Consider the following 18411-nt stretch of genomic DNA (forward strand, 5'->3'; position numbering starts at 1 on the left):
CTGGTCCAATCTGCACCTTCTCCTTTGTTATCTCTTGCCCAACCCCCACCTCACTTGTTTATAATCTGTGACTTTTCTAATATTTGTCAGTTCCGAAGAAGGGTCACTGACCCGAAACGTTAACTCTGCTTCTCTTTCTACAGATGCTGCCAGACCTGCTGAGTGATTCCAGCATTTCTTGTTTTTGTTTCAGATTTCCAGCATCCGCAGTATTTTGCTTTTATTATCGTTCTTAGTGATATTGGTTGAGGGGATAAATATTGACCAGGGCACTGGGGAGAACTCCTCTGCTCTTCTTCAAAATAGTGCCATGGCATCTTTTATTTTCACCTGACAGGGCATACGGGGTGTCAGTTTTTAACCTCTCGTCTGAAAGACAGCACCTCCAGCAGTGCAGTATTCCCTCAGTACTGCACTGGGAATGTCAGCTTGGATTATGTCAAGTGTCTGGTGCAGGACTTTTCAGGAGTGACGTGCGATGTTTCACTATTTGTGTAAATTTAAAGCTGTGCGCTAATTGTGTGTTGCAGGTGATAAACGCTTCGAGTGTGGACAGTGTCACAAGCGTTTCATGAGGAGTGACCACCTGACCAAACACTACAAAACGCACTTGAATACAAAGAACTTGGTGTAAAGACTGCGGGGAACTTGGGAGATAATGATCTCCATAGCAACACAAGCCGAACATTTTAATTTTCTTCTTGTTTTTGCATTTTTAAAGAAAAACAAAAAATGTTTTCCTGGAGGGAGTGAGGGGTCGTGTTGGTCTGTACCCCCCCCCCCCCCCCCCCTCCTCCCCTCCTCCCTATGCTACAAATGCAGCTGGACGCGTTGTTACTGTGATAACCCGCATTACCAGCGAGATGGCACAGCATGAAGAGCGCAGTGGATTGGGGGTGGGTTGGAGACTACTGGAGCAGAGAGAGAGAGAGGAACACAGAGAGAAGAGATTAAGCAAAACTAGTCTCAACCTGGGTTGTTTTGTCCATTCCTCCCTGTGTAACACAGGTGTAGCTTTGCCGATGTCTTGTTTTCTAATGATAAATTGCCTTAGATTTTGTCATATATGATAATGAGAGCATTGTACTGTGATTGAGTGGAGGCTTTTCAATTAGTCAATTTGCTATTTTATTTTGAAACACAATATGTTTTTATTTTCCAAGTGTGATTCTGACACAGGATCATGAGGTGATTTATCTTTAAATGCGTCATCTTTGGACACAAGTAGAAGGAAAAAGAAAATAATTTTTTTTAAAAAAGTATTGATTTTTTAAAAAAGAAATCCTGGGATTGTAGTATCCTGCGGTGTTTAATAGATTGATAAGCATAGTGTTTACAGTTGCTTCAAAGAAATATTGGTTGTATTTTTGAGCTTTGATTGGAAGGAAATCTGACTTTATTTTAGTATGCAAGTTTTGGATGGTGTAAGATGACTGGTGATAAATTTCTTAATTGGAGTTAAACACAGTGAGGGAGGGGGGGAATACAATCAATTGCCACTTTATCCTATAGAACAGCCCATTACAGTGAATGGGTTGAAAATCCTGGCTGACGTACCCTGTTCTGGATTCTCCCATACTCTCAGTATCATGGGTCAAAACAATACAGGAAGATTTCCTGTGTGTCTGATTTTGCACACTCATGAATTTGCTGCAAACAGCCCACAAGAAATCTTTTCCTGTTAACACAGTAGATCAAAGGAATTAGAATACTGAATAGAATGGCTCCATATTCCTAAATGTGGCAGAGTGGGGTTTTTTTCCGGTTTTCTCCCCTCCACTCTTGGAAGGCAGTGAATCTCGCGAGGGTGACAGTTCCGTGGTTTCCAGCTGCTCCTTCAGTCCATCACCCAAATGCTCATTCTTCATATTTGACCACGAGGGAGCAACACGACCAAGCCAAATACTGTGCGAGCTGAAACACACACAAACATGTTTATCTTCCATTCATAACATTTAGGACTATGGGCCAGTTTAGTTGATTATGGCTGCTCTTTTTGAAGGGTCGGTCCTCATCCTGGTGAGTGGCTGCCAGCCAGTTAAACCACTTTGTGATGTCATGTGGAAGTGATGTCAGAGCACTTCCTGCCACATCACAAGGAAGTTTCTATTATGGAATCTGCACTATTTCCTGACCATGTTGTCACTTCTTGTGTGTTTGTTTTTTTTAAAAAAAGAATTAAAATAAAAGGAATTGTTTTGTGCTTTGGTTTATGTGGAAGGAGATGCATTAAGTCATTTGATTCTGTAAAGATTTCTCAAATGGAACACTGTTTACCCAGTCAGGTGACCTGGACTTGGGTGAAATGGATTCAGTTCTGTGTTATATCTGTTCTCTCCTAGCTCTGTTCCTCAGCTTACTGTGAGGTATTATTTGTGCTTTATCTTTCCACTATGTACAAATTTGGTCTTCTTACATAAGGAATGATATACTTGCCTTGAAGGGAATGTAATGAAGGTTCACTAGACTGATTCCTGGTTGAGGCTTTGTCCTATGCGGAGAGATTGAGTTTAGAAGACTGAGAGGTGATGTCATTGAAACATATACAATTCTTAAGGGGCTTGACAGGGTATATGCTAAGTGAAAGTTTTTCCTGGCTGGGAAATCCAGAACACAGGGTCACAGTCTCAGAATAAGTTTTAGACTGAACCGAGGAGAAATTCAAAGGTTTGTGAATCTTTGCAATTCTCTATCCCAAAGGACGATGGATGTTCAGTCGTATATTGAGTATATTCAAGATGGCGATCATTAGATTTTTGGGTACTAAAGGAATTAAGGAATATAAAGACAGTGCGGGAAGGTTGCGTTGAGATAGAAGATCAGCCGTGATCTTAGTGTATTGCAGAGCCAATTCAAAGGGCCAAATGGCCAACTCCTGCTCCTATTTCTTACCTTTCCAGATAATCTTATAGAATCATAGTATAATACAGCACAGAAGGAGGCCATTCGCCCCATTGTGTCTGTGCCTGCATTTTGGTAGAATTATCCAATTAGGCCCGGTCCTCTGTTTTTTCCACACAGCCCTGCAAAATTTTCCCTATCAAGTGTTTATCCAATCTTCTTTTGAAAGTTACTGTTGAATCTTCTTCAACCACCCTTTCAGGGAGTGTATTACAAATCACAACAATTCACTGTGTAGCAGAATATTTCCTCATATTGCCTCTGGCTGTTTTGCCAATCACCTTAAATCTGAGTCCTCTGGTTACAGACCATTCTGTCATTAGAAACAGGATCTGCTTATTTACTCTATCAAAACTATTCATGATTTTGAACACTTCTTTCAAATTTCCTCAACTGTCTCTGTTCTAAGGAGAACAACCCCAGCTTTTCCATTCTTCCACATAACTGAAGTTCCTCATCCCTGGGACCATTTTAGTAAAGCTCCTTTACACTCTCTCCAAGGCCTTTAGCTCTGGTTGTACATTGTGTTTAGGTAGAATATTGAGCTCACATTGGGAGCAAAATAAACATTTCTAATTCCCTCTCCCACAATGACCCAATTAAAGTTGTTTTCTGTAAGTGGGCTTAACTTCCCCCTTTCTGTTTGAGGGTAGAAGGGGTGGAAGGGAAATAGCTTTGGAACCTGCTCCTCTGCTGATGTGTCCAGTCACTATTGGTTGTTTCTGACTGTGGTGTAGTCTGTCCCTCAGATATTACAAAATCCAGAATTTTATAAAGCCAATATAAAGCACAGCTAATTCTATAGATTTTTTTTTAATTAACCTTCATCAATAGTACGTATATGTTTGGTTGTCGTATTCCACAGATAAAAACAATTACTGGCCTATGGTCAAAGTGAGCTCCCTCAGTAAGTACCGGCACTGTCAGCTTTCTTCCCAGGTCTGTGACTGTTGAGACACTTCAATTAGCCTCAGTCCCGTCAGGCCAGACCAAGGTAGGAGGCAGTGGGGTGGGACGGGGGGCGTTGAAAGGAAATGGGCCAGGGTTCCTGTTCACTGATCACTGCCTGCTTCGGCTGAGAGCAGAATTGGGTTCAGAGGTGCCACTGTCCACCTTCTCCCAGCACTCAAGTGACTGGGTCACACGTGGAGAGTCACTGAGTGTTCGAGGTACCAGTGGCCAACATCTTTGGGAGGTGAGAGGAGAAAAAAAAACTGGGCGCGGGGGCGCAGGTATTAACTTCACACAGCAGGAGTGTAACTGAATTGTCCAGTTGGGTATGAGGTCTCGTGGTAACTTGCAGATTTGTGAAGGTGCTTTACTCTCCCAATAACAACTGTTGATTATAAGGAGTGATGTAAATTATTTGACAGGAAAAAGAATGACTGTTGATCAGATGATTTTTGTAATCGGGCAATCCTCAATGCCCATTCGGGAAAATAAACAATAGCTGTTTTGGGATTTACTGAGTTAGCATCACAGACTGTTCAATGTGTCAATCGCTGGTTTAAATTGATAAAAGTTCGGAGTTTCTCTGATCCTTGCTCTCAAATTACTGCTCTCCCCACACTCTCTGCTGATGAGGCAAGCGGGCTCGCTGCCCAAGAGGGAGTCTTTGCCCAATATTTGCTTGCGCCTGGCAGCCTATGCAGTGACTGCTCAGAGCTGAGGGTCAGTGGGGATCATAGGTGCAATGAGTACTGGTCTGAGCGGTATGCTCACTGCTGCAACACAGTGTATAGCTATTTGTTTTTTTAAAAGTACTGTCTTAGCAAATAGCCTTCGTACGATGAATACTGCTTGGATTTATGAAGTGTTGTAAATGTTCTTTGGTATATTATATAAAAAAAATAAAGAATGGCAGCCCAGGCTGACACTGCTTTTTAATCTACTGGTTTTTGGAGCAGAGGAACGCTGGTCTCCTTCTGCCACATGGTAGTGTCCCAAGCTCAGCTATAAATACAGGTCACAAAGCACCGTCTCCAGGTGCTAGTCTTTCTATCTCAGAGCAAGGTTCCATAGAATTTATAGACACAGAGACAGGCCATTCGGCTCATCCAGTCTGTGCCAGAGTTTATGCTCCTTATGAGCCTCCTCCCACCTTACTTCATCTCATCCTCTCAGCATATCCTTCTTCCTTTCTCCCTCATGTTTGTCTAGCTTCCGCTGTAATGATAGCGAAGTCATTGTGTGGTAGGGATGAAGCTGGCTGGAGGCAGCGCGATCGACTGTGCTCGTCTTGCATGGAATCCGAGACTGACCCAGTGAGACCCCCAGTTTAAGTCTATACTGCACCTGATGCCAAGGTTATCACAAAAATATTCTTTATGTTTCAGAGAGGTGACATCGCAGTTCAGATAACCAGTTCAACTCATCGGAGCCACGCTGCAATTCTGCACGTCCCTTACCTTGTACTGAGCCACACTCACAGCAGCCAGTGTGGTACTCAGCCACATTTACACTGCCATCTCCTGTGTTGTTCTGAGTTACCTGATTGCAGTAGGGATGCAACAAATGCTTTCATTGCCCCTGCATGGGGGAGGGCGAAAATCAATCGGAATCTCCCCTGCCGGATCAATATCACGTGACTCCTGCTGGAAACTGCACATGTGTGGACAGCTGTGAAGCCCTCAGTGGTTAAATATCTTGCCAATGCTCATATTTGTATAGTGGCACGTGGCTTAAGTATGGGTGGGGTTTTGGTGTCCGTGAGACTCTTCAATAGCGTGAAAAGAAAATTTATAGGGAGGAAAAATTAATAACGAGAACTGAGTGAAGTATGATTCTGAGATCGGTTCATGTCATTCAGCAGCTACTGTATTGATAGAATGGTTTGCCCTGCTTCCAGTTAGATTCCACACTCAGACTGCACAAACCTTACCTCTCGGTAAGAGTGAGCAGTGTCCAGCAAATCAGACAGATTCGTAATAAAGGGAAATGTAAAGATTGGTGCTGATTTAATAAATTACCTATAGAATTCATTAACAGAGACAGCAGTCTCCAATTCACGCATGATTTTATTGTACAGATGCTTAAAACACTTCTAAAAACAACTTGGGTATTATAACGAAGGTGTTACCACAACAGGTTAAAATATCTGTTGACTTCATTAAAGATTTGTGCAGGGTGTAAATTCTTAAGGTAGTGTGATTTTTAATCCCAGTCTGTCTGAAGCTGAACTGCAAAAGCATCAAAAATCCATTAACTGGATTCCCAAACAGCCGCCCTAAGTTATCTAAATTTACTGTTCCCTTTTCGATGATTCATTTGCAGTCCGCCAGGTGACCTCCCCTACTCCCCAGTGGCCATTCTTTGTGTTTGAGCTTTGAGTGAATTGCTCTTTCGGAAAGCTGGTGCAGACACAATGGTCTGAACAATTCTGTGATTCTGTGAGCTTAGGCAGTCGGTCACAGTAGACCATTTAAATGTGGTTGGGTAGCACATCCATCCTTGATGTCCATACATCTGCACTTCCTTGCAGCAGTCACTGGGGATAGTGAAGAACCTCAGCTGGTGGTTTTCCCCTGCCCTGGAAGTGAGGGCCATTGCCATGTCCCCATCACTATCCCACTTGAGATCTCCACCAACTCAGCACACATCAGAGATTGAAGCCGAAAGCCTGTGCTATGTGTGTCATACTTTTACATTGAGAAGTTCCATTGCATTGCACCACCAGGACAACATCCTTTGATCTTTAAGACCACGTTGGAATCTTTTAAGATACTGTTTGATTGTCTTACATTTCTGAATGTTACTGCACTGAGAAATCAGGGCACAGAATTTATATAAAACCAGAATCTTTATGTTTGCTTCCTAGTACTGTGACTTTGTTGTAATGTTTAAATATAATTTTCTCTAATTTTTCACATTAAATATGATTTAAAAGCACATGTAATACACATACACATATATGTATGTACAGATACCATACTTGTATACATGTGTGCTCATATTAATGTGCAGCCACACCACATATATGTATATACACACTAGTAGACACACCACGTGTTCTGACACACCATACATGTATATTCGCATGCATGTATAGACACACTACATACACAAAAGTAATGCCAAAATTTAAAACAATTTTACTACCTGTCAGTGTTTTTTCTTATCTCCTCAGTTTGCTGCAAGCAAAGAAGGTTTGGGGAAGGGGTGAGTTTTCTGTGATGGATATTGAAGATTGAGAAAGTTGGATAAGGAGGTAAAACCATTGCACTTAGTTGCTACGACTAGATGACTCAGTCACAATGTGAGGAATGCACTGGATTTATTCTGTCTATATAAGGTCTTCCATCTAGTGTGCAGTGTCACCCCCTTCTTGGCTCAGGATTTAGAGAACATTGACAACGCTGCCTTTATTGCCCACACCTCACTTCCCTGAGCGGTGGTGAAGGAGTGTCTTCTACAGCTGAGTGGCTTGCTAGACCACTTCAGGGAACATTAAGACTTGATCATATACGGTCATATGTAGAGTTCTGATGAAAGGTTGTCAACTTGAAATGTTAACTCTATTTCTGTCTCCACAGATGCTGCCCGGATCTGATGAGTATTTCCAGCATTTTCTGTTTTTATTTCAGGTTTCTAGCATCTGCAGTATTTTGCGATTGTTGTAGTGTTTTTGTACCTGTCTACTGGTTTTAGTAATTGTGTACTTGTACTCCCAAGTATCTTTTCTCCTCTACAGTTCCTACTTTCTCACCATGAATCCCTTTTATGGTTAAATACCCACTTTTCAAAATAATTACATTCTTTTTGTTATTTTCTGTCTGTCAATATATGTAGGTGTAAATTTTCCACTTGGCACCACAAGCGTAAAACTGTCAGAAACTGCCCGATGCTCATTTCCACTGATTTGTATTATAGATATTAGGGATATGGAGCCAAGGCAGGTAGATGGAGTTAGGATATGGATCAGCCACGATCTCATTGAATGGCAGAACAGGTTCAAGGGGCTGAATGGCCTCCTGTTTCTATGTTGCCAGCCTTACGAGTTTCCAAAAAGGAAAAACGAAAACAGTTGAACTGTGGTCTGACTAGAGTAGAGTCTACTAGGAGTGGAATTAAATACAACAAAAAAAGGGTTATTTATAATTTATATTTATAAAAACGACCTTGCGTTTACAAGGACTTAAAAAAACTAACAGCAATATCATTTATTAATAAAAACAAAGAAGTTAATTATACTGAGATCTGTTTCTAGACATTATCACATCAACAAAGATGAGTGAGAAGAAGAGTTATTCCTGGCATGTTTTACTCATCCTTTGGTGCTACAACTTCTGCTGCTTCTTCTTTTTCTGATTCTACGTCTTCCGATGTGTCTCCTTTTTCTGATTCTACGTCTTCCGTTGTTTCTCCTTTCTCTGTTTCTACGTCTTCCACTGTCTCTCCTTTTTCTGATTCTACGTCTTCCACTGTCTCTCCTTTTTCTGATTCTACGTCTTCCACTGTCTCTCCTTTTTCTGATTCTACGTGTTCCGCTGTCTCTCCTTTTTCTGTCACTTCTGCCGTTTCTCCTTTTTCTGTCACAGCTTCTACCATTGTGGCTTCTGTGTCGTAACTTTGCGCCTTTGTCTCTGCGGAGGAAATAAAAGCTGCAATATGGGAATTTTAGGAGCAGGAAGGGCTTATTCCTTATTTGTATTTTTCAATATACCTGGACTAGTGGTTTTACAGATACACCTATTTCTAATGTTTCTTTCCTGGTCAGTGCACTGACCACTGTTCCATTGAACACATATTCTTTATTGATTCCTTTCTCCCATATTAATGGTTTCACACTTGCCAAAACTGAAGTGTCTCTGCCACTTACTTGCCCTGTTATCTTAAAGTCATACACATGCACAAACATACGTACTTTCACCATTAATTCAGAGAAAAACTCACATTAACCAATCAAACAATCACTGACAGGTACAGTATTTACTGGGGGAATGGATAGGAGATACACAAGTTTTGTATCTTGTCACAACGCACTAGCAAATATTTGTGTGTGGAATGCCATCCTTCACTAGACTTAATTCTGTGGAATAATATTGTTTCAACTCACGAGTGTAATTTAAGCAGAAATGAATCATTTACATCCATGTACATGTTGCATTTTTATACAGAGCTTAATACTCAATGCTCACTTATTAAAAGCCATGGTCCATTATATTGAAAGTTTCAGTCATATAATTGCTTAATTGCACAGACCAATTATTACTTACCCAGCAATATGAAAGTGTGAAAATAGATAAGTCCCCTGGGCCAGATGGGATTTATCCTAGGATTCTCTGGGAAGCCAGGGAGGAGATTGCAGAGCCTTTGTCCTTGATCTTTATGTCGTCATTGTCGACAGGAATAGTGCCGGAAGACTGGAGGATAGCAAATGTTGTCCCCTTGTTCAAGAAGGGGAGTAGAGACAGCCCTGGTAATTATAGACCTGTGAGCCTTACTTCGGTTGTGGGTAAAATGTTGGAAAAGGTTATAAGAGACAGGATTTATAATCATCTTGAAAAGAATAAGTTCATTAGCGATAGTCAGCACGGTTTTGTGAAGGGTAGGTCGTGCCTCACAAACCTTATTGAGTATTTCGAGAAGGTGACCAAACAGGTGGATGAGGGTAAAGCAGTGGATGTGGTGTATATGGATTTCAGTAAGGCGTTTGATAAGGTTCCCCATGGTCGGCTATTGCAGAAAATACGGAAGTATGGGGTTGAAGGTGATTTAGAGCTTTGGATCAGAAATTGGCTAGCTGAAAGAAGACAGAGGGTGGTGGTTGATGGCAAATGTTCATCCTGGAGTTTAGTTACTAGTGGTGTACCGCAAGGATCTGTTTTAGGGCCACTGTTGTTTGTCATTTTTATAAATGACCTGGAAGAGGGTGTAGAAGGGTGGGTTAGTAAATTTGTGGATGACACTAAGGTCGGTGGAGTTGTGGATAGTGCCGAAGGATGTTGTAGTACAGAGGGACATAGATAGGCTGCAGAGCTGGGCTGAGAGATGGCAAATGGAGTTTAATGCGGAAAAGTGCGAGGTGATTCACTTTGGAAGGAGTAACAGGAATGCAGAGTACTGGGCTAATGGGAAGATTCTTGGTAGTGTAGATGAACAGAGAGATCTTGGTGTCCAGGTGCATAAATCCCTGAAGGTTGCCACCCAGGTTAATAGGGCTGTTAAGAAGGCATATGGTGTGTTAGCTTTTATTAGTAGGGGGATCGAGTTTCGGAGCCACGATGTCATGCTGCAGCTGTACAAAACTCTGGTGAGACCGCACCTGGAGTATTGCGTGCAGTTCTGGTCACCGCATTATAGGAAGGATGTGGAAGCTTTGGAAAGGGTGCAGAGGAGATTTACTAGGATGTTGCCTGGTATGGAGGGAAGGTCTTACGGGGAAAGGCTGAGGGACTTGGGGTTGTTTTCGTTGGAGAGAAGGAGGAGGAGAGGTGACTTAATAGAGACATATAAAATAATCAGAGGGTTAGATAGGGTGGATAGTGAGAGTCTTTTTCCTCGGATGTTGATGGCAAACACGAGGGGACATAGCTTTAAGTTGAGGGGTGATAGATATTGGACAGATGTCAGAGGTAGTTTCTTTACTCAGAGAGTAGTAGGGGCGTGGAACGCCCTGCCTGCAGCAGTAGTAGACTCGCCAACTTTAAGGGCATTTAAGTGGTCATTGGATAGACATATGGATGGAAATGGAATAGTGTAGGTCAGATGGTTTCACAGGTCGGCGCAACATCGAGGGCCGAAGGGCCTGTACTGCGCTGTAATGTTCTAATTCTAATTCTAAAAAAAAATGTGTAACTAGAGCAAAAACCTTGTGTTCTGTTGCTCAACAATGTTGCACAGGACAGTGACTAGAGGTTAAGGCCCACTTGAAGGAATGTTTAATTCCTTCCCTATGTAACAGAAATGCTTAACTATGGACCTTATCTGCTGCCATAGGTGACTTATTAAATAATTTGATTTCACTAAAGAAAGAGGAAAGCTTAGGGAAAGTCATTTTGATCTGAAACAATTTTCTCTTCAATTGGAAAGACAAAATCGCCTTTTACCTTAGAACATCACCAAGTCGATAAACTTCTCCTCCGGGGATCAGCTGTTTCTGGTCTCCAGCTGCACCCAAAATATTCATTTACAAGCGTCAATGAATTCAGGGGCATTCAGACTGAAATATCAGTACCTGCTGTCCTGGGCTGGCAATCATCTTGGGATTCATTGCACAATTGCTACCTCCTAGATCCCAACTGACCCTCATGGATTCCAGCTGCCTTTTGTGTTACGGGGACTGAAAAGGCAGCTGAATTCTTGCCTGGCTAAAAAAACCAACAATTCTTAGCACAGTTCACCTCTTCTCGCATGCACCCAGAAGAGAAATATTGCAAGGTTTTGCAAGGAAGTTTCACAGGTTGTCTATTAATCTTTATTGTCTATTAATCTTTATTGTCCATTAAGAGATATATAATGCCAAGTATGTGTAAATTTAAAGCAAGCGTTCCCAATCATTACAACAGGGACTACTCAAAAAGTACTTAATTGGTTGTGAAATGCATCCTGAGGATGTGAAAGGTACCACATAAATTTCTGTTTGTTCAACATCTTACAACATCTCAGCAGTGTCCCAAAGCACTTTACTTACAATGAATTACATTTTGTCGTTACTGTTGTTATGCATGTAAACTTGGAAGCCATTTAGTGCACAAGATCCCACAAACACTGCTAAGATGCGTGACCAGTTAATGTTTGTCTGGTGGTGTTGGTTGACGGAAGAAAGCTGGCCAGGACACAGGAGGAGCTCCCTCTTTTCCTTCGAATAGTGCCACAGGATCATTAACAACCAATTGAGTAGACAAACAGGGTCTTGTTTTGACATCTCTGCAGAAATATAGATGTCAAGGAAAGATTTTTCTTTTACTAAACTTACTTTTGGAACAAGTGACGGCTCATTTAAAGGATTTTTTTCTCCAGTGTTACTTGCAGATAAAACATTTGCTTAAAATACTGGCTGAAGACACTTACAGGAACGTTTTGGCCCAGATTTTGCAGTGAGCAGTGAAGGGATGACACTCACTGCAAAAGAAGCTGCCGACAAAGATTAAGTGCATACTGCGGCATTAATTTCCCCTGTTATGGCGTTAATTTCATTCTGGCACCGTCCTGATGTGCAGGAACAGTGAAGTCATCAAACAGGCTGAGCAGCCAATCAGAATTTATCCAGCAAATCAGGAGGTAAAAAGCAATGATTATCATTCACTTTTTAATCATTAGGCAGAGTAAAGATTGGGCTATACACATGGAATTAAAGTAGAAACTGAAATATTATGAACAAACTTTAAAAAATAAAAATTAATTTGTATTATTTTAATCTATGGTATTTTGGAGGGAATATCCCAAACTTCTAAAATTAGTTTTTCAGAGCCAAAGAGGTTGTTCAGCAGTAGTTATGACTTAGTTGCACCTCATTCAGCAAAGCATAACATTTTCAATGGCTTTTACAGTGAGAATAGTGTGTGAAAAGTTGAAGTTCACATCAAATGACTGATTTGTGAGAGACTGGAGTTGGAGCTGGAATCAGAGGAGACTGGAGTTGGAGCTGGAATCAGGTGAGACTGGAGTTGGAGCTGGAATCAGAGGAGACTGGAGTTGGAGCTGGAATCAGAGGAGACTGGAGTTGGAGTTGGAATCAGGGGAGACTGGAGTTGGAGCTGGAATCAGAGGAGACTGGAGTTGGAGCTGGAATCAGGGGAGACTGGAGTTGGAGCTGGAATCAGAGGAGACTGGAGTTGGAGTTGGAATCAGGGGAGACTGGAGTTGGAGCTGGAATCAGAGGAGACTGGAGTTGGAGCTGGAATCAGAGGAGACTGGAGTTGGAGCTGGAATCATGGGAGACTGGAGTTGGAGCTGGAATCAGGGGAGACTGGAGTTGGAGCTGGAATCAGGGGAGACTGGAGTTGGAGCTGGAATCAGGGGAGACTGGAGTTGGAGCTGGAATCAGGGGAGACTGGAGTTGGAGCTGGAATCAGGGGAGACTGGAGTTGGAGCTGGAATCAGGTGAGACTGGAGTTGGAGCTGGAATCAGAGGAGACTGGAGTTGGAGCTGGAATCAGGGGAGACTGGAGTTGGAGCTGGAATCAGGTGAGACTGGAGTTGGAGCTGGAATCAGAGGAGACTGGAGTTGGAGCTGGAATCAGAGGAGACTGGAGTTGGAGCTGGAATCAGAGGAGACTGGAGTTGGAGCTGGAATCAGGGGAGACTGGAGTTGGAGCTGGAATCAGGTGAGACTGGAGTTGGAGCTGGAATCAGGGGAGACTGGAGTTGGAGCTGGAATCAGGGGAGACTGGAGTTGGAGCTGGAATCAGGGGAGACTGGAGTTGGAGCTGGAATCAGGTGAGACTGGAGTTGGAGCTGGAATCAGAGGAGACTGGAGTTGGAGCTGGAATCAGGGGAGACTGGAGTTGGAGCTGGAATCAGGTGAGACTGGAGTTGGAGCTGGAATCAGGGGAGACTGGAGTTGGAGCTGGAATCAGGTGAGACTGGGGTTGGAGCTGGAATCAGGGGAGACTGGAGTTGGAGCTGGAATCAGGTGAGACTGGAGTTGGAGCTGGAATCAGGGGAGACTGGAGTTGGAGCTGGAATCAGGGGAGACTGGAGTTGGAGCTGGAATCAGGGGAGACTGGAGTTGGAATCAGGGAAGACTGGGGTTGGAGCTGGAATCAGGGGAGACTGGAGTTGGAGCTGGAATCAGGGGAGACTGGAGTTGGAGCTGGAATCAGGTGAGACTGGAGTTGGAGCTGGAATCAGGTGAGACTGGAGTTGGAGCTGGAATCAGGTGAGACTGGAGTTGGAGCTGGAATCAGGGGAGACTGGAGTTGGAGCTGGAATCAGGGGAGACTGGAGTTGGAGCTGGAATCAGGGGAGACTGGAGTTGGAATCAGGGAAGACTGGGGTTGGAGCTGGAATCAGGGGAGACTGGAGTTGGAGCTGGAATCAGGGGAGACTGGAGTTGGAATCAGGGGAGACTGGGGTTGGAGCTGGAATCAGGGGAGACTGGAGTTGGAGCTGGAATCAGGGGAGACTGGAGTTGGAGCTGGAATCAGGGGAGACTGGAGTTGGAGCTGGAATCAGGTGAGACTGGAGTTGGAGCTGGAATCAGGTGAGACTGGAGTTGGAGCTGGAATCAGGTGAGACTGGAGTTGGAGCTGGAATCAGGGGAGACTGGAGTTGGAGCTGGAATCAGGTGAGACTGGAGTTGGAGCTGGAATCAGGTGAGACTGGAGTTGGAGCTGGAATCAGGTGAGACTGGAGTTGGAGCTGGAATCAGGGGAGACTGGAGTTGGAGCTGGAATCAGGTGAGACTGGAGTTGGAGCTGGAATCAGGGGAGACTGGAGTTGGAGCTGGAATCAGGGGAGACTGGAGTTGGAATCAGGGAAGACTGGGGTTGGAGCTGGAATCAGGTGAGACTGGAGTTGGAGCTGCAATCAGGGGAGACTGGAGTTGGAGCTGGAATCAGGGGAGACTGGAGTTGGAGCTGGAATCAGGGGAGACTGGAGTTGGAGCTGGAATCAGGGGAGACTGGAGTTGGAGCTGGAATCAGGGGAGACTGGAGTTGGAATCAGGGAAGACTGGGGTTGGAGCTGGAATCAGGGGAGACTGGAGTTGGAGCTGGAATCAGGGGAGACTGGAGTTGGAATCAGGGGAGACTGGGGTTGGAGCTGGAATCAGGGGAGACTGGAGTTGGAGCTGGAATCAGAGGAGACTGGAGTTGGAGCTGGAATCAGGTGAGACTGGAGTTGGAATCAGGGGAGACTGGGGTTGGAGCTGGAATCAGGTGAGACTGGAGTTGGAGCTGGAATCAGGGGAGACTGGAGTTGGAATCAGGGGAGACTGGGGCTGGAGCTGGAATCAGGGGAGACTGGGGTTGGAGCTGGAATCAGGTGAGACTGGAGTTGGAATCAGGGGAGACTGGGGTTGGAGCTGGAATCAGGTGAGACTGGAGTTGGAGCTGGAATCAGGTGAGACTGGAGTTGGAATCAGGGGAGACTGGGGTTGGAGCTGGAATCAGGTGAGACTGGAGTTGGAGCTGGAATCAGAGGAGACTGGAGTTGGAGCTGGAATCAGGGGAGACTGGAGTTGGAATCAGGGGAGACTGGGGTTGGAGCTGGAATCAGGTGAGACTGGAGTTGGAGCTGGAATCAGGTGAGACTGGAGTTGGAGCTGGAATCAGAGGAGACTGGAGTTGGAGCTGGAATCAGGTGAGACTGGAGTTGGAGCTGGAATCAGGTGAGACTGGAGTTGGAGCTGGAATCAGGTGAGACTGGAGTTGGAGCTGGAATCAGGGGAGACTGGAGTTGGAGCTGGAATCAGGGGAGACTGGAGTTGGAGCTGGAATCAGGGGAGACTGGAGTTGGAGCTGGAATCAGGGGAGACTGGAGTTGGAGCTGGAATCAGGTGAGACTGGAGTTGGAGCTGGAATCAGGGGAGACTGGAGTTGGAGCTGGAATCAGGGGAGACTGGAGTTGGAATCAGGGAAGACTGGGGTTGGAGCTGGAATCAGGGGAGACTGGAGTTGGAGCTGGAATCAGGGGAGACTGGAGTTGGAGCTGGAATCAGGGGAGACTGGAGTTGGAGCTGGAATCAGGGGAGACTGGAGTTGGAGCTGGAATCAGGTGAGACTGGAGTTGGAGCTGGAATCAGGGGAGACTGGAGTTGGAATCAGGGAAGACTGGGGTTGGAGCTGGAATCAGGGGAGACTGGAGTTGGAGCTGGAATCAGGGGAGACTGGAGTTGGAATCAGGGGAGACTGGGGTTGGAGCTGGAATCAGGGGAGACTGGAGTTGGAGCTGGAATCAGGGGAGACTGGAGTTGGAGCTGGAATCAGGGGAGACTGGAGTTGGAGCTGGAATCAGGTGAGACTGGAGTTGGAGCTGGAATCAGAGGAGACTGGAGTTGGAGCTGGAATCAGAGGAGACTGGAGTTGGAGCTGGAATCAGGGGAGACTGGAGTTGGAGCTGGAATCAGGGGAGACTGGAGTTGGAGCTGGAATCAGGGGAGACTGGAGTTGGAGCTGGAATCAGGGGAGACTGGAGTTGGAGCTGGAATCAGGGGAGACTGGTGTTGGAGCTGGAATCAGGGGAGACTGGAGTTGGAGCTGGAATCAGGGGAGACTGGAGTTGGAGCTGGAATCAGAGGAGACTGGAGTTGGAGCTGGAATCAGGTGAGACTGGAGTTGGAGCTGGAATCAGGTGAGACTGGAGTTGGAGCTGGAATCAGGGGAGACTGGAGTTGGAGCTGGAATCAGAGGAGACTGGAGTTGGAGCTGGAATCAGGTGAGACTGGAGTTGGAGCTGGAATCAGGTGAGACTGGAGTTGGAGCTGGAATCAGGGGAGACTGGAGTTGGAGCTGGAATCAGGGGAGACTGGAGTTGGAGCTGGAATCAGGTGAGACTGGAGTTGGAGCTGGAATCAGGGGAGACTGGAGTTGGAGCTGGAATCAGGTGAGACTGGAGTTGGAGCTGGAATCAGGGGAGACTGGAGTTGGAGCTGGAATCAGGTGAGACTGGAGTTGGAGCTGGAATCAGGGGAGACTGGAGTTGGAGCTGGAATCAGGTGAGACTGGAGTTGGAGCTGGAATCAGGGGAGACTGGAGTTGGAGCTGGAATCAGGGGAGACTGGAGTTGGAGCTGGAATCAGGTGAGACTGGAGTTGGAGCTGGAATCAGGTGAGACTGGAGTTGGAGCTGGAATCAGGGGAGACTGGAGTTGGAGCTGGAATCAGGGGAGACTGGAGTTGGAATCAGGGGAGACTGGAGTTGGAGCTGGAATCGGGTGAGACTGGAGTTGGAGCTGGAATCAGGTGAGACTGGAGTTGGAGCTGGAATCAGGTGAGACTGGAGTTGGAGCTGGAATCAGGGGAGACTGGAGTTGGAGCTGGAATCAGGGGAGACTGGAGTTGGAGCTGGAATCAGGTGAGACTGGAGTTGGAGCTGGAATCAGGTGAGACTGGAGTTGGAGCTGGAATCAGGTGAGACTGGAGTTGGAGCTGGAATCAGGTGAGACTGGAGTTGGAGCTGGAATCAGGGGAGACTGGAGTTGGAGCTGGAATCAGGGGAGACTGGAGTTGGAGCTGGAATCAGGGGAGACTGGAGTTGGAGCTGGAATCAGGGGAGACTGGAGTTGGAATCAGGGGAGACTGGAGTTGGAGCTGGAATCAGGTGAGACTGGAGTTGGAGCTGGAATCAGGTGAGACTGGAGTTGGAGCTGGAATCAGGTGAGACTGGAGTTGGAGCTGGAATCAGGGGAGACTGGAGTTGGAGCTGGAATCAGGGGAGACTGGAGTTGGAATCAGGGGAGACTGGGGTTGGAGCTGGAATCAGGGGAGACTGGAGTTGGAGCTGGAATCAGGGGAGACTGGAGTTGGAATCAGGGGAGACTGGGGTTGGAGCTGGAATCAGGGGAGACTGGAGTTGGAGCTGGAATCAGGTGAGACTGGAGTTGGAATCAGGGGAGACTGGGGTTGGAGCTGGAATCAGGGGAGACTGGAGTTGGAGCTGGAATCAGGGGAGACTGGAGTTGGAGCTGGAATCAGGGGAGACTGGAGTTGGAGCTGGAATCAGGTGAGACTGGAGTTGGAATCAGGGGAGACTGGAGTTGGAATCAGGGGAGACTGGAGTTGGAGCTGGAATCAGGTGAGACTGGAGTTGGAATCAGGGGAGACTGGAGTTGGAGCTGGAATCAGGGGAGACTGGAGTTGGAGCTGGAATCAGGTGAGACTGGAGTTGGAATCAGGGGAGACTGGAGTTGGAGCTGGAATCAGGGGAGACTGGGGTTGGAGCTGGAATCAGGGGAGACTGGAGTTGGAGCTGGAATCAGGTGAGACTGGAGTTGGAGCTGGAATCAGGGGAGACTGGAGTTGGAGCTGGAATCAGGTGAGACTGGAGTTGGAGCTGGAATCAGGTGTGACTGGAGTTGGAGCTGGAATCAGGGGAGACTGGAGTTGGAGCTGGAATCAGGTGAGACTGGAGTTGGAGCTGGAATCAGGGGAGACTGGAGTTGGAGCTGGAATCAGGTGAGACTGGAGTTGGAGCTGGAATCAGGGGAGACTGGAGTTGGAGCTGGAATCAGGTGAGACTGGAGTTGGAGCTGGAATCAGGGGAGACTGGAGTTGGAGCTGGAATCAGGTGAGACTGGAGTTGGAGCTGGAATCAGGGGAGACTGGGGTTGGAGCTGGAATCAGGGGAGACTGGAGTTGGAGCTGGAATCAGGTGAGACTGAAGGAATGGGTGGTGGGAACCAATATGGAAGCCAGGTGCTGCAATGATGAGGTGTGTTGTGCTGTTATCAAGCAGAACAATGCGTGTGCTGGATTGCAAAATGAACAACGCATTACAGATTTACTCATTCTTCATATTCTTTCAATCAGTCACAAATTAAGTAATGGGAGTAAATCTGCAGGCAAGGTGGGCAAAGCATTTTTAATCATGATTGGAGGACAGACAGCAAGATCAGAAAGAGGCAGAT

General features: G+C 45.8%; 2 protein-coding genes across 11 annotated transcripts in view; one reads left to right on the plus strand and one right to left on the minus strand.

Annotated features, from left to right (window-relative positions):
- sp2 (sp2 transcription factor) overlaps positions 1–6742 on the plus strand; it is a 35676-nt gene extending 28934 nt beyond the window's left edge. For all 3 annotated transcript variants that reach the window (XM_068013654.1, XM_068013655.1, XM_068013653.1), the window contains one exon: positions 531–6742. In XM_068013654.1, coding sequence (XP_067869755.1) covers positions 531–634 — 104 coding nt within the window. In that variant the 3' untranslated portion in view covers positions 635–6742. The remainder of the gene's footprint in view (positions 1–530) is intronic.
- A 110-nt stretch (positions 6743–6852) lies between these two features.
- odad4 (outer dynein arm docking complex subunit 4) overlaps positions 6853–18411 on the minus strand; it is a 97711-nt gene continuing 86152 nt past the window's right edge. For 7 of the 8 annotated variants that reach the window (XM_068013650.1, XM_068013649.1, XM_068013644.1 and 4 more), the window contains one exon: positions 6853–8483. In XM_068013650.1, coding sequence (XP_067869751.1) covers positions 8161–8483 — 323 coding nt within the window. In that variant the 3' untranslated portion in view covers positions 6853–8160. Of the gene's footprint in view, positions 8484–11077; positions 11207–18411 lie in introns of all 8 variants that reach the window. The other variant, XM_068013648.1, reaches the window with a different exon arrangement.

Source organism: Heterodontus francisci, chromosome 33, assembly GCF_036365525.1.
Source record: "Heterodontus francisci isolate sHetFra1 chromosome 33, sHetFra1.hap1, whole genome shotgun sequence".
Taxonomy (NCBI): Eukaryota; Metazoa; Chordata; class Chondrichthyes; order Heterodontiformes; family Heterodontidae; genus Heterodontus; species Heterodontus francisci.